Source organism: Silene latifolia, chromosome 10 (genome assembly GCF_048544455.1).
Source record: "Silene latifolia isolate original U9 population chromosome 10, ASM4854445v1, whole genome shotgun sequence".
Classification (NCBI taxonomy): Eukaryota; Viridiplantae; Streptophyta; class Magnoliopsida; order Caryophyllales; family Caryophyllaceae; genus Silene; species Silene latifolia.
The window spans coordinates 735929-751635 of NC_133535.1; the positions used below are offsets into that span (position 1 = coordinate 735929).

General features: G+C 38.2%; 3 protein-coding genes and 1 long non-coding RNA gene across 4 annotated transcripts; 2 read left to right on the top strand and 2 right to left on the bottom strand.

The window, feature by feature from the left end:
- Positions 1-772: 772 nt before the first annotated feature.
- On the bottom strand, positions 773-5358 carry LOC141604601 (endoribonuclease Dicer homolog 3-like). Its single transcript, XM_074423017.1, has 3 exons — positions 5242-5358; positions 2319-4185; positions 773-2012 (listed from the first exon to the last, which is right to left on the bottom strand). Exons 2-3 carry the CDS (start codon positions 4010-4012, stop codon positions 944-946), a joined length of 2763 nt encoding a protein of 920 aa, XP_074279118.1. The 5' UTR covers positions 4013-4185; positions 5242-5358; the 3' UTR covers positions 773-943.
- Positions 5359-5868: 510 nt separating this feature from the next.
- LOC141604603 (glutathione S-transferase-like) lies at positions 5869-8870 on the top strand. The gene is made up of 3 exons (XM_074423020.1): positions 5869-6123; positions 7773-7821; positions 8253-8870. The coding sequence occupies exons 1-3, from the start codon at positions 5965-5967 to the stop codon at positions 8711-8713; spliced, it is 669 nt and encodes a 222-aa protein (XP_074279121.1). The 5' UTR covers positions 5869-5964; the 3' UTR covers positions 8714-8870.
- A 461-nt stretch (positions 8871-9331) lies between these two features.
- Positions 9332-10934, top strand: LOC141604604 (uncharacterized). The gene is made up of 4 exons (XR_012526175.1): positions 9332-9443; positions 9571-9656; positions 10521-10604; positions 10654-10934. It is a non-coding gene; the product is annotated as an uncharacterized LOC141604604 (long non-coding RNA).
- Positions 10935-11351: 417 nt separating this feature from the next.
- On the bottom strand, positions 11352-14552 carry LOC141606947 (receptor-like protein 7). Its single transcript, XM_074426330.1, has one exon. The coding sequence runs from the start codon at positions 14550-14552 to the stop codon at positions 11352-11354; it is 3201 nt and encodes a 1066-aa protein (XP_074282431.1).
- Between the last annotated feature and the right edge of the window lie 1155 nt (positions 14553-15707).

Below are 15707 nucleotides of genomic sequence, written 5' to 3' on the forward strand. Positions count from 1 at the left end.
TTACCATTAAATCATTACTTTTTTTTTTATATTTATTTACGGCAACACATCATCCAAATAACATCAGCAGGTAAAAGAGAGTTATTAGAGCACAAACATAGTCTATTGCAGGCTTGCAGCAAGGTGTGACATGAAGATTAGTTAGAAATCTAAGCGGACAGCATTTGCTAATCCTAAACATAGAAAATTTCTAGTTTAACCTGCAGTAACTTAGGTTAAGCACATCCGAAATAGTAAAAATCTAACCAAAACAACGGAATACATAAATTGCATATAGTTCATCACGATATCTGGACACACTTTACCTCGGATTTATCATTTGCCATGAAATGACTAATCAACCCAACCCTGGATCAAGAAGGATACTTGCCAAAAGGTTGCTAGGGTAACTGTCGCCACAAATGAAGCATATGCCTTCACTTTTAAGGGTAGATTATTATATGTTTACAGTTTCAAGCAACAGGATACCATCAGTGTAGTTTCACTACTCATTCAGAAAACACAACTTGGAGACACTAAGAAACAGAAAGGACGTTATTCAGTCAAACCACGCTCCTAGTGAGAGAGAGCCAGCAGATAGATACCTCTATAATGGCAAGGCCGAAGGGGCTCGCTTTGCTGTTCTTGGTTCATGTCTGTACAGTTACAGCATTCTGGCGCCAAGTATGATACCCTGAAATCATGATCATTCTGCAATCAGAGTTTCCAACAGCAATTTCACTTATCAAACGAAAATGCAAAACCCAAGGCATATTTCATGAAGGTCGGATCAAACGAAAAAAAGGAAAAACTTATTTATTTAACACCGAGTATTATTGAATCACGCATTATTAAGTCACCACCAAAAGATGATGATAATATGCAGGCAACAAAGCCATGAAGCTCATCATTACAGTACAATAATGGTACAAGGACGTCACTACATATGCGACATCAGTAAACGTCATGGGCAGCCAATCACAAGCTTTCCCTGGTTTTCAAGCTCATGAAATAAGAAAAGAGCAGCAGAATCTTGAGAACTTTTCTTATCAAGTCTTTGTTCTCCCATGGCCTCCACAACACCAAAGTCAGGTATGCACAAGGATATCTTCGAAATGAAACTATTGAACCCTTTCTTCTTGTTTGAACCCTCTCCGAATTCAAGCAAAGATCTTGACTGGCGTGCAATAGTTTCAAAGCTAGGCATTGGCCACTGCTGACTTTTACATAGTTCATACAATGAGCACCTGGGTCCTCCTTTCGCCTCGTTAATGGATGAAATGACGGGAACACCCTCGATAGGGGACTGGGTTACCTTTTGCCTTTTCTGAGGCAGGGTCTCCAGTGTGTCCATCTCATTCAACGGATTACACTTCATTTCATGCAGTTCTCGTTTCTTCCCGTTTGCAACAACACGGGCGTATGAGATTCCTCTCTCTTCTAAATCCTTTAATATATGAAAAGCCGCTTCTCCTTTAGCGGATTTTCTAGTTTTACCAACTCCCTCTCCTATAAGTAAAATGTCTTCCAACTGTAATCTAAGCTCTGCAAGTACCGCGTCATCATGATTAACACAGTGATCTTTGAGAAAGTAGCCAAGGCAATCACATAACTCGATCAGTTCTCGGAAAGGAGGCAATTCGAGATTATCGGGAGTTACTATGGGAGATAATAGCGGGTGTAAGACTCTCCAAACTTCCTCAACTTGAAGCTTGGAATCAATTAGTATGGCTCCTGTAATGCTCTCCACCAGGTCACCGAGCGCCTTAGGGCATTGCCTGCCTTGGAGTGTTTTAGCATCATCTACCTCTGTAATTAGCTTCACATAGTCCGTCACTTGTTCAGAAAGCAACGGAGAAGAATGCTGAAGATGCTCGAACAAGTTCCGCCTAACAGCAACCTGAGCAAAATTCTCATTATTCACCGAGGCTGAACGTAAGTCAGTCAATTCTCCAGGGTCAATATTTGTGTGATTCTGATAGAGATACCATGTTATAAGCAAATCCAGGACGGCATCCCCAAGGAACTCGAGCCTACAACAACAACAACAACAACATCAGAGCCTTAATCCCAAAATGATTTGGGGTCGGCTGACATGAATCATCCTTTCGAACCGTCCATGGGTGAACGCACGCCTCAAAATGCGAATAAAAAGGGAAGATGAAAAACAAAAAGGGAGAACGAAAATGTAATGGAAAGTCAAGGTGAACTTAGAGGTTTTAAAATCGAATTCCGTCTTTCTTTTATAAAAATTTAAAATTTAAATCGAGAGAAAAGATTAAAGCGATTTTTAAAAACCGAAAGCTTCAAGTAACAGTCCCTTGGTGGTAAATTCATACCCTAGCTTGGACTCTAGGGTTATAATGTGATCAGATTTTTGAGTGCATGACCGATCAGATGCCACGTCAGTAAATCTGTCGACAAAACCAGGGTCCAGCTCAGCTTCAATGCCCAGCCACTTCATTACATGGAGGGCCCCAACTAATCCACCGGCAACATAATACGCCCCAATAACTGCCTCGACACAATCAGCTATGCTTTTGGAGACTAACCACCTATGTCCGTTGTCACATGTTTTACCGAGTACAAGATTTTCATCATACGTTTGGAATTTGCCATCTAAAGGAACCTTAGATTGGTCAATACCATGCAAACAAGGGACAGGATGAACAGAAAGCTGCCCAGGGGCAACCCAACGACGAGGCTCAAACGGGTTGTCCCGTATGTACTCTTGTAGGCCCCGCTTGATACCCAACAAATGTAAGGTAGCATTGCAAACAGCTTGCTGGCGAAGAGAAGATAATTTTCCTTCATGTTTGTCGGGATGCGTGAGAAATAGGTGGCAGCTCACTGCATACTTCAGCACAGAATCCCCAAGTAGCTCTAAACGCTCGGAAGAAAATTCTTCACAGCATCTTAAAGATGTAATTGCTTCCAGCAGTAGTAAACTCGGAATCTTAAATTTTTCTGAATCTAAGCCGATTTCTTCCCTCAGCTGGCAGGCCAACATGAGACATTCCAGCCTATGCATTACAGACGGGATTAAATATAATCCTCTCAGAACTGATAGAGGGATATCAATACTAACTAAAAGCTCAGGAGGCAGGTGAGCGTAATTCAGAGGTTTTTGATTTGTGCCATTTAACAACTTTTTTCGACGTAAGGCACCTGCTTCACTATTGGACAAAAGATTGAATGGGTTATGAGTTTGCTTCAACAACAACAACGGTTGCCCCGGATATAACAGTTTGATATTATACTTTTTGCTAAAGTAATCAGCAAAAGTAGGATATTTTGATGTGTCGAAAGAGCTATTAGCAGAGGCATCGGCTAAGACATCGAGAACATAATATATCCTCCCGGTGTGAATGGCTATAACAACCATGTCTTTCAAGTTTCTCATTGAATATGAGCAATTTGCTAGATGTATAGTATTTTCACCAACACTCTTTCCATCTAAAGGAGACGGAACACCTCTTGAAGAGCAACTTTTCATATATTCTACAACAGTGACACAAGCGTCAATGGCTTTCCAATTAATACTCCAGGAAGAGGATTTATCTTCAGGATTCGAAGACTCGAGCGGTAAGACCAAATACGTGTTTGCCATGCTCCAACGAAGATTATCTTCATTTTTTAGAAGAAACTCTCGCGGTGTATCCCTTGATTTGGTCGATAGCAAGAGTTTACCAAACAATCCATTAAAGAGAAGTTCATGAAAGCACATTGCCCGTTTGATTTGATCAGAACTCAAATGTATTTCTCCACACGGAGCAACAGATGATTTCGCTGTCTTATCGAGCAAATACAGGTCAATTTTGGTATTAGCAACATCATGATCTAACTTTGAACCAGTCAGAAGAACAAACCCAGAGTACGACTCGCTGTCACAAAAGAAATCAATCTTATAGGAATGAAATAGAGCCTCATGAGTCTCGTCTCTCCAAGTACCACATAGAGCACGGAGTTGAACTGTCCCATGTAACTCCTTTCTTTTTGTGGTTCCAGCACCCGCTAATTCATTGGTTTTCATATTCTTTCGACTTTTGTCAGGCTCGGCAATAGGTGGGAGATGTTCACTCAAAAGTATCCATCAAGATAACAACTTAATTGAATGGCAAATCTAGGACTCAAGCATGTATTTACTAATGAATGTACTATCCTTTCAATGACAAGAATCCAAAAACTCCATGTAGGGAGTATTACCTGCACAAACAATGATCAAGTTCTTCCTTAGTTTAGTAACTTTATTATATACTCTCGTCTTCTCCCTTAAACTCACAACAAGACTCCAAAGTATCGTTGTCAGATGGATACATGAACCTAAACAAGACTCCAAAGTACTGTTGTCAGATGGATACAAAAACCCAATCTGTCTCGAATTCAAATACACTAACTTCCACAAATATATCACTACGAGTACTATTTATCTCCGCTATCTATCGTTTCTTAGCGGTCTCCCAACAAAATTACCCAATGTTTTAGCAAATTTTACTCCAAACCAAGCCTTACAATTTAAAATCACACTCTCTTTGATTGAACCAACTGAAAAATTCCCAATTTACAAACTTGCCAGACAAACAAGACTGGCATATGTTTACTCCGTCCCAAATCCCAATCATTTGTTTACCTTTGATTAAAATATCTCTCACAAAGAATAAAAAAGTTAAAAAAAATGATTGAGACGGAGGGACTATTCAAACAACGAGAAAGTAAACAGAATTGAAATCACAATATGCTTATCAACAGTTTTCCTTCATCCTTGTACTAGATATGCATTCAAAATTAGTTCTTTACTGCATGCAATCCCACAAATAAACTAAGAACAATCAGAAATCTATCATTGCATGGAAACCCCACAAATTGTTTAATACTCCCTCCGTCACGATCATTTGTTTACCTTTGGTTAAAAAATCCTCACTAATAATAGAAAGGTAAACAAATGATTAAGACGGGATTATACAGAAAGCATAACAAATCAATATCATCATTAATCTATCATAAACTGATCATTTGACAAGGATAATAATACAAAAAATTATTCTCATGAAATCATCACCACCAATTCATATTCATTTTATTTCAGATAATCAATGGCCAATAATAAAAAAAAGTACTCCCTCCGTATCAATCATTGGTTTACTTTGATTAAAAATCCGATCATAAAATATATATGGGTTAAACAAATGATTGAGACGGAGTCATACATGCATTATAGTTTATGGACGTAATAAAAAAAACCTGCTTAAAGTGTAAGCATACCTCAAGTGGAGAAAGTAGTAAGATCCTGTTTCAGTTTAGAGTTGAAAGTTTGCGAGTTATGGCTTTATGGGTTTCTGTGTTTATGTTTCAGACTTTCGGTTGTGACTTGTGACTGACTGACTGAGAGTTACTGTGCACTTATTTATTTCAGTGCGGACCCGTAGTATGGCGTACACCCTAATCAATGAGAATGCACCTTTTTTTTCCTTATAGTTTAATGGGTGATTAGATTGCGTTTTTCTTTTTTGGAGAGGAGACTAGGTAATTATCTTCCGACTCAAAATCCGATTGCAAGTTCGAGTAAGTTTAAACATGTTTATTTGAAGACGCCTTAAAATTTGGGTTGAGTAGTCCGCCGTTGATTATCTTTTATAGGGAATAGGAGTATCTATACTTTAGGTAAGAGGGTCATATCTAACACATTTAAAATCATACCAAACCCTTTAAAAATATACAAATTCTCGTTTAAGATGCGTATTAGTGTATTACCAATTTACCATACCATCCAAGCGACTACCAAGTCAAGCCACTTTACACAATGGGCTTATGTACGTTGAGGCCCACTTTCCTAAACCCTTATTCAAAACCCAATCAGACCATGCCCATAAAAGCAACCCAAAAAGTCAACAACTAACCACCACACCAGCAACAAGGAAAAGGATAAAGTAGCTATATTCCTACCAACAACCAACACTTTGTGCTTCTTGTTGTTGTTGAAAAATAATGGGAACAATTACACCAGTGAAAGTATATGGACCGCCATTGTCAACAGCTGTATCGAGAGTCCTAGCTTGTCTCCTTGAGAAAAATGTTCAATTTGAGCTTATTCATGTCAACATGGCTAAGGGTGAACATAAGTCCCCTGCTTACCTTCAAATTCAGGTTTGTATTCCTTTTCCAATAGAATATACCGTATAGAATAATATACTGTTTTTACGGAATTGTTTAAGTGTTTAATCATTTCTTTATTTTTGTATTTTTATTCTTTGTGAGGGGCGAGAGGTAATTTAATCAAAGTTAAACAAATGACGGGGACGGAGGAGTACATATAGGGGTGTAAACGAGCCGATCTGATACAGAACTCACCCTTACTCGAGTTCGGCTCGTATAAAAAAAACCAAACTCGAGCTCGGCTCTTAGCTCGACGAGCCTTCAAAAGTAAAGCTCGAGATCGGCTCATAAAATTTTCTTTGAGCTCGAGCTCGAGCTCGGGCTCTGTTGCACTGCTATTATTTGCTAAATTTAAAATGGCAAAATAAATATATCAAATAAAATGGATACTTTGAAAAGACAATTTAATATTCCGCTTGTTCAACAAAAATAGGAAAAATTACATGATTAGTTGATTACATCCAGTAGACTACTACAAATAAAAATGCAAGGCATACAGCCAAAACTCGATAAGATTAGCATCTTGATTTCGTTCTTTACGTCCAGTAGCTTGTTCGCAGCATTCAAACCTTCAACCAAAACTCTTACGTAAAATTGTAGCAGCAGCAATCCCATAGTCCACAGCATGGAAGCATACATCTGAGACAAAATTTTAGGAATTTAGCATACTTTAGGGTCGATTGACGATGAATTCTGCTATTGATTTAGCATAAAATAAAACAAATGATATTATACAAACAGAAGAAAAGGAGAATGAATTATTACGACCTTATTTTCAAATATCTGGTATAATAACAACCTCGTCAACACTCTCTTCCTTAGTGACCTGTAAAAAGACAATTTCGTATGTGTGATGAACTTGGACAGTATAATATCAGTAAAGAAATGGTACTTAGTAGTTAATAAGTGAATATTACCTTTTGCTTTTTCTTTACTCCATGTAAAGCTCGACACCAATCACCGGCACAAAGCAACACCTCAACTGTCTCGGGAGCTAAAGAAGCACGATATGAATCAATTACTCTACCTCCTGCACTGAAAGTTGCTTCTGAGGCAACTGTTGTTATAGGAACGGATAACACATCTCGTGCCATTTTAGATAAATGTATCATGGAAATTGTTTAAGTCTTTATGAGGGCGAAATAGTAATTCTACAGAATGTTAACTTAGCTAAGCTCAAACATGTATCGAAAAGTTCTAAGGGGGCGAATTAGTAATTCAACAGTGTAACATGGAAATTGAAGAGTGTTGGAAATTAAAATTAAAATTTTGGTAGTATATATTCATTGCTTGGAAGATGGTAGAATTCAAGGGCGAACCTAGAAGTTAAATTTTAGGGTAGCGAATGTTCCTTGTAATTTTTTATACTTATGTTACGATCCATATTTAAGGATTTTGGGTAGCAAAAATCAATAATCTTAATCAGTTTCTGGAAATATGAGGTAGCAGATGCTACCCTTTGCTACTAGCTGGGTTTCCCCGATTTGTATGTTCAGTTAGCCTATCGCTCTTCTACTGTTTCGAAACAAATTTTCTACGAGTTATATGGGGAGCTTTTGCGATAATGAGATATTGTTGTCTGCTAAGAAAATGGGTGATAATAGTTGTTGTTAATTAATTATGTTGATTATTGTTATCAGCCCTTTGGTCAAGTACCAGCTTTTCAAGACGACGACATTTCTCTCTTCGGTAAGCATTCATTTCGCCTTTGTGGACAATCTACCTTAGTACTCCCTCCATTCAACAATTATCACCCCATTTCTCCATTATATGTGAGAGGTATTATATTTAAATGGGGTGATAATTATTGAATGGAGGGAGTACCTTATACTAATGTGTGTTATTGACTTATTGGGACAATTGTCCTATAGTGCCTTAATTTCATCTCTATTGTAAGCATTCGATTTTGACGAATAACCACCGTAAACTTTGAATATTCATTTCTTAAAGTCCTGGTCACGGTCTCATTTATCAAAGCAACAATTTTATTTTTATCACGAAAACCATCCAGAAAATTTAGTCCAATATCTTATTTACTTCTAATTTGATGTCACCTCGCTTAGTCAGTAAAGTACATTCTAATTTCTAATATATCGTATTTCTGTGTACCGAAATTGAAGAGTCAAGAGCAATATGCCGATACATATCAGAGAAGCACGCGAGTGTAGGAAACATAAAGCTATACGGCACAAACCCATTAGAGAAAGCCTCAATTGAGCAATGGCTGGAAGCTGAGAGCCAGAGCTTTAACCCGCCTTCATCAACTCTAGTTTTCCAGCTGGCATTTGCTCCTCGCATGAACATCAAGCAAGACCAAGGGCTTATCGATCAGAGCAAAGCCAAGTTAGCCAAAGTGCTGGATGTGTACGAGAAGAGGCTTGGAGACAGTCGTTATTTGGCTGGAGATGAGTTCTCCCTCGCTGACCTTTCTCACTTGCCTAACACTCAGTACTTGGTGAATGGCACTGATGTTGAGGAGTTGTTCATGTCGCGGGACAATGTTGGAAGGTGGTGGGGGGAGATTTCGAGCAGGGAGTCGTGGAAGAAGGTTGTTGAGTTGCAGAGAGCTCCTCCTTCCTAAAGGATTAACATTTTGATTATGGCTTGATGTTGATTTTCATTTGAATAAATGATGGATGTACTATGATCATGGAAGCATGTCATTTTCCTTTTTCTTTTGTATTTGGATGGAAGATTGGTTTTCTAAAGTAATGAAAATTGGAGTACAAGGTATCGAATTTTTACGTTTTGCAATGAAAGACGATGGTGAATTCACAAAAGTTCTTTTACTCCGTTAGATCAAAATCCAACAAAAAAAAAAGAACGACTAAAAGTTCGTGATCACCACAAAGTTGCAAACATACATTATTCACTCAAATTAGTTGTGATATGTTATGTGATTTTGCTTACTTCAAAATTCGGGACGTCTCAATATCTCTTTTTTCTGTTTGTTTTGTTACTTTCCCTGTTTATTAAATATAGAAGACGAATTTGAAAAGATTTAAAAGTTTGTGTTGACACAATTACATCCTTTTTCTACACACAAGAAGTTAAAACAATATCGTATAAGATGAAAACGTTTACAACCAACTTTAATAAATACAAACTGGCAAACCAATTTTCAAAATAACCGAGTACGTAAACAAACAAAACACTTAGTCATTATCTACCGATCAACGTTGCAAGATCAAGCCGACTTGTTCAAGTCGCAAAATAGTGGAAAATGCGGACTTTCATCTCCCTAAAGTCTGCCCACCAACTGTTCGACGAAATGCCTGCTCGACAAGCACTTCTCTTAACAAGTATGGACAGTACCCAAAACCTTATCTAATTTCGCACTTCTAAATAAATAACTAACTTTTCTAGTATATGCATTTATTTAGTTCCCATTTCCTGAATTATTTGTTGGTTTTATTAATTCACTATTGTTTTCTATAGATGGGTGTATAATTGATTGAAGGAGCACATATGTAAAGAGGGTTGTAGCAATCTGTAGCCGTGGTAGCCAAAGAGTGTGATTTCGGGTTCGTTTCGCTACCCTTACTTAATTGATCATTTATGGTTGGTTTGTTATTGTTGTAAGATTATTGCATTTTTTTGCTAAGTGAAAGCTCAGGAGATCAGAGTCAAAGTAAACCATTAACTCGATTACCCGAACTTGATACCATGATGGCACCAAAGTGAAATCTTTCATACATATACAGTTGTGTATGATCATAGTGTTGACAGGCGAGGTATGAGTTTGAGATAGCTATGGAGGGGGGCTTACAAGAGTTTAGGAATTTAATGTGTAACCCTAATCGATGTAGAATTGTCGAGTATTTCCATGTCTTCGATACTGGCTTAAACAGCTGAATTCAATTTAGTAGTTTGTGATATGTGAAGGAAAACCGATAGGTTAGATTGTTATCGAGTTGGTGCTTTACTAGAAGTTTGATAATGAATACAGTAAAACCAAGCGTCCTTAACCTTTTCTACAGAAATATTGTTAGAAAACCAGTATGACATTCTCACAAGTCATAACGTGCCAAGGATAAAACAAATTTGACCCTCATTTGCAAATGTTTCTGTTCGGGTGAACAATCTCTTAGTTTGCCTAAGCGGCCTTCACTGTTGCATTCTTGCTGGGGGCTGTTCTGGATGTACGACAATTTCGGTAGGGCAAAGCCTATTCAAGAATGCTACCCAGTAAATAAAGTTGTGTGTTTGTCTGTTAAAAGCTTGAGATGTGCCATTCTCCTGAATGTGCCAGTGCTGCTTAAACTGTGTATGGCTGATACTCTGCATGTTTAATGATCTCCTTTTTTTCCCCATTAACATACACAGATTATGTATGCCGTTAATAACGTTCATAAATTTCATCTCTTTTGTTTTCACTACGGTTACAGGATCACTTGTTGAGTCATTAGCCTGATTCGTTGCTTCAAATTCAGCTCTCAGTTTTCGCTTCAGCATGGTTGACGTAAGTTTCTGCTCTTCATACTGAATGATTTGACCCATGCTTAACATCTTCAGCGCCAGCCAACCTTATTATTGAATTCACTCTTGATTCATTTGTTGGGACTTTGGTTTGCGAATTCGCTTATCTGCCCAGCAAGTTTCATATCTATTCGACCGTATTCTATCACGGGATGCTTAAATTCCGTATGTTAGACACTTAAGAGCCTTCTGTGTATGGAGTGTATTATATTCATATTGAATTAGTTATTTTGGACTAAAATTGACCAAACTAATTAATTTGATTAGGGAAGGTTAAAATGATCTACTCTGTTTAGCCTTGAAACGAGGGGTTGCAATTGATATGAATAAATAACTGAAAGTCGACAAAATAATGCAAAAACAAGGTAAAGAAGTAGAGACACACAAAAATTAATCTAGTATCTTGTACTAAGTACTAACATAGACATAAACTTATACCAAAAAATGGCTAATACCCGAAAGTGACCTAGCCGAAAATAACTCAGCCGAAGTGACGCCGTGACTCGTATACCCTTGTGACTCGTATCCAAATGATCTCAGAGGTCATATGATACGGAGTCTGATAATCAATATTAGTACTCTGAAATATTTTAGGACTTTCAGCTATTTTGTTCGAAGTTTTCGCTGCTTTCTTGGTCTCATATTGAATATAAAACGATTGTTTCATTAAGTTGATGTTGTATTATTTGTGTATACATTGGTGAAAACAGTACAACTGTGAAAGCAAACAGTTGATTTAATCAGCCAGCTGAACGAATGGCTGAAACTAATTTAGCCACCTGTTTCTCGTGCCACATCCACCCTTTCCGCCAAAATATAAGAGTGGCTGTGACTAATGCTACCCCTGTGAAGAACCCAACTCCAATCAGTATGTACAGCCACTCAATTTCTGAATCATTACTTGCCACTCTTGCTTGTTTTAACGCTATGTTTGAGGGTGTTGATTGATAGTTTGGCTTTAAAGGGGGTCCACATAATCCGGGATTACCAATGTACGCATTTGAATCAAATGTTTGAAGCTGGTTGCCTTGTGGGATCGTTCCTGATAAATTGTTGTAGGACAAATTTAACAGTGAAAGAAAGTTTAGCTTCGCAATTTGTGTGGGAATCCTGCCACTGAGACTGTTATGTGAGAGGTCCAATGATTCGAGTATCATCATATTCCCAATGGAAGACGGGATAGGACCCGACAAGGCATTATTTGACATGTTGAGGAATATAAGTGCAACAAGATCTCCTATGGTGCTTGGTATTTCCCCATGAAAATCATTACTCGAGATATCAATGCCTTTGTAAACGGTTAGGATCTTTTGCAGGGCGATTTCTTCACCCTTGGGGGTCACTACAACCATGTCTTGGTAATAGATTTCATCAAGTGTCAACATAGCAACACGCAATTGGGTGGTAGCTGAAGTGGGTTCTATAGTCATGATAGGAACACGCAGTTGAGTGGTAGCTGAAGTGGGTTCTATAGTCATCAGTGTTTTGAATTTCGAGAAACATTGAGCCTTTAGCTCACCATCAAAGTGATTGAACGATAGGTCCATGATTTGCAGCAAGGGCCAGCTTTCGTGGTTACCTGGACATGACATAGACCCATAAAAGTTGTTGGCTCTTAGAACCATCACCCGCAAACTAGACAAGTTCCTTAACGAGTCAGGGAAGGTGCCAGTGAAACGATTTTTCCTGATGTCTAACACCTCTAACTGCTTGCAGTTGGCCAGTGATCTTGGAATTTGTCCTTGAAGAGAGTTGTCACCAATGTAGAGAGTACTTAAACTGCATCCTGTTGGAAATTCATCGAACAAGGTGCTATTGAGGTTATTTTCCCTCAGATTCAACACATTAAGTGTCGAAGACATTTTGATTACACACTCAGGAATTTTGCCTGTCAGAGAATTGAGTGACAAGTCCAGAACTTGAAGGTTAGTGAGATTGCATAATGTTGTGGGTATTTCATGAGATATGTTGTTCCCTGAGAGAGAAAGATAAATAGCATATGGAATGGAATTACCAATGGTAGGACTGACGGAACTGAAGTTATTGTTGGAATAATCCAAGTACAGCATCCTTGGATATGTCAGGCTTGGAATTTCTCCTTGAATCTTGTTGCTATGAATATCGAGGACAATTATACTTGATATGTCTGAAAAAGGCTGTTCAAGTCTTGTAAAGCTATTGCAAGAAAGGTTTAAGTAGGAAAGAGACCCATTACCAACACCCCATATCCATTTTGGCATCACTCCCCTAATGCTATTGATTGAGAGGTCAAGATATTGTAGAATGGACTGATTTTTCAGAAAATTGGGCAACACTCTCAAATTGCATGAAGCAAGTCTTAGATCGCTCAGCTGGGGAAAGGAGGAAACATTAGCCATTGTATCATTTGCTTCAATTGACAGGCTATTAAATGAGAGGTCAAGAGAGGACAAGTTCTGGAGTTGTTGTATCTCATTCAAGTTGAGAGTTCCACTAAAATTGTTGGAGGAAAGTTTCAGAATTTTAAGAGCTTTCAATCGAAACAATGAGTTTGGTAGCGAACCTTGTAGGTTGTTGCTGCTCAAATCTAGAGTATTTAGAGATGGCATGTTTGTTAATTCCTGGAGTATCCCACTGAATCTATTTTGAAATAGTGACATCATCTGAAGACAAGGTAAGGAAAACATTACAACGGGAATGCTCCCTTGCAACAAATTGACGCTTGCGTCAATGTCGATCAACTTTGACAGCCTTGACCAGTTTGTGGATGCAAGTGTACCAGTCAGTATATTGCTACCAAGATGCAGGCTAATTAGATTCTTTGCTGATGAAAATGAGGGAATTTGACTCGAAAAAGTATTTAAGGACAAATCAACATACTCAAGTTGGTCGATCTTTCCGAGTGAAGATGGAATTGACCCACTGAAACTGCATCCCTGTAAGTCAATGATCCGCAATTGCAACAAATTCCCAACAGATTCTGGCAACTTCCCAGAAAAATTTGTAAAACTCAGAACTAACTCTTGTAGTAATGCACCCACTGGAAATTCAGGCAGAGTACCTTGAAGGAAACCGTTGTCTGATAAGTCCAGGCTTCTTAAGGTTGGCAATTGGAGAACTTTCCGCGGAAATATTCCATTCAGCTGGCTGTTACTTAAATGCAACAAGGTCAGATTTCTGAAATTGGCCATGAAATCAGGTACCACATCTGCCAAGTAGTTCTGGGCAATATTAATCTCTGAAAGAGAGTGCAATTTTTCAAGGGATGGGTCAATTCCACCTGAAAGATAGCAGCCAGACAAGCTCAGAAATTTCAGGTTAGGCACTGAAGTGGATAATGCCTTGCACCATTCGGCCCCACTAGCTGAAATTTCCACACCATTTAGATGTAGTCCTTTAAGGTTTGTCATGTTTCGAATTATCTCTCCAAAACTCGGGTTCTCTAGTTTCAGAGGATTAAGTTCAAACAAGTAAGAACTAGCTGAAAGATCAAGAGTGACCAAGTTAACCAATCGCGAGATCTCTATCGGTATTTGCCCACTGAACCCAGCTTCAGACAAATTCAGGTAAGTCAAGCCAGTAAGTTTCCCAAACCCTGTGGGAAATTCCGTACCGTTGTATGTATTGTTTGCCAAATTCAGACTTTGCAGGGACTGAAGACGGAACAAAGAGTGGAACCCATCGATGTTTTTAGATATTGATTCACCAGACAAATCAAGGCCAATAACATGCCCCGTTGAACTGTTGCATTGAACACCATTCCAACGACAACAATCTGAGTTTTGGTTCCAAGTAGCTAATTTGAGTGACTCTGATATGTTGTACTGAAGCCCCTTTTTCAGTTCTAAAAGCAATGATCGTTGATCGTCAAGACACACGCTTGAAACCAACTGGGTACTGAAGGAGGCGAGTGAATGAATAAAGGATATCCAAAAAATCCAATAAAGCATTTGGGATTTCATTGAATGCCTTTTTTTAGAAGAGATGCACAACAAACTGAGCTAAGAAGTGTTTATAATATTGGAGCTTATTTTCATTGGAGCGTTTATCTGCAATTTATATAAAGTCCTCGTAGTATGATACAGTACTATGAAAGTTCTTAGTCGTGAAATGTGTGGTTCTATGACTCCCATGGACTTTGAATATTCAGTCTTTGGTTGATATCTTTCAAAGGGGGGCTGGATTGGAGACCACTGCAATCATGTACTGGTTTTGCGTTTGATGGAATTGGAGGAATTTTCTCATAAGATAAATTAGAATCATTCCGACATAGTAATCCGTAGTCTGTACTAAACATTGGAATGAAAATTGTATGCTATTTCCATTCTATAGATTATTTGATGAAACTCGTGAAAGTATATTGTATGACTTTACAGGCGGGTTTCTTTCCTTTCATTGAGGTAGGACATTATTATTTGTAAGAAGTATTTTAATGTAAATAAATGATTCGGAGTTGGAAAGGAGTATTATTTTTCGTTTGAGATGCTTGAAAACATTTCTTGTTTTACTAGTTGAATGTTACAAGTCAATCTTTCAGCAAGACTGGTTAGCTGCACAGCCTGGACTGTACTGTTTTTAAACCAAGAAGACTAATTGAATTAAGGAATTGTCAAAGTATACGTCGTCTTTGCAAAGGGACTAAGGGCAACCAAGTGTTTTTGCTAGAGTATTTGACGGGGCCAAAGTGTTTATGTTAGTGACGCCTAACCAAAACAGATGGAAACCCGAAATAATAATATCTGTACTACGGAAAATGAAAAGTTGTCTTCGAAGTACGAGAGCACTCATGCATGAACTCATGCCCGAAAATAACCCTAGTTGAAGTGACCCGACCCAAAATGACCCAAATCCGAAATAACCCGATAACTTCACATATGAAATTGACCTGAAGCCTAAAACAATTTGGGTCACTTCGGTCCGATTGATTCATTTATCCCTAATAAAACTCAACTCGAAAAGTATGTATACAGACTCAAAATGACCCAACTTAGACCGGTCCGATTGATTCATTTATCCCTAATAAAAGTTGAAACAATTTGAGAACGTTCCCCAAACACCATCACCAAATTTATTATCAATTGGTCTACCTTGTGACGGGTTACCATTTGTAGTGGATA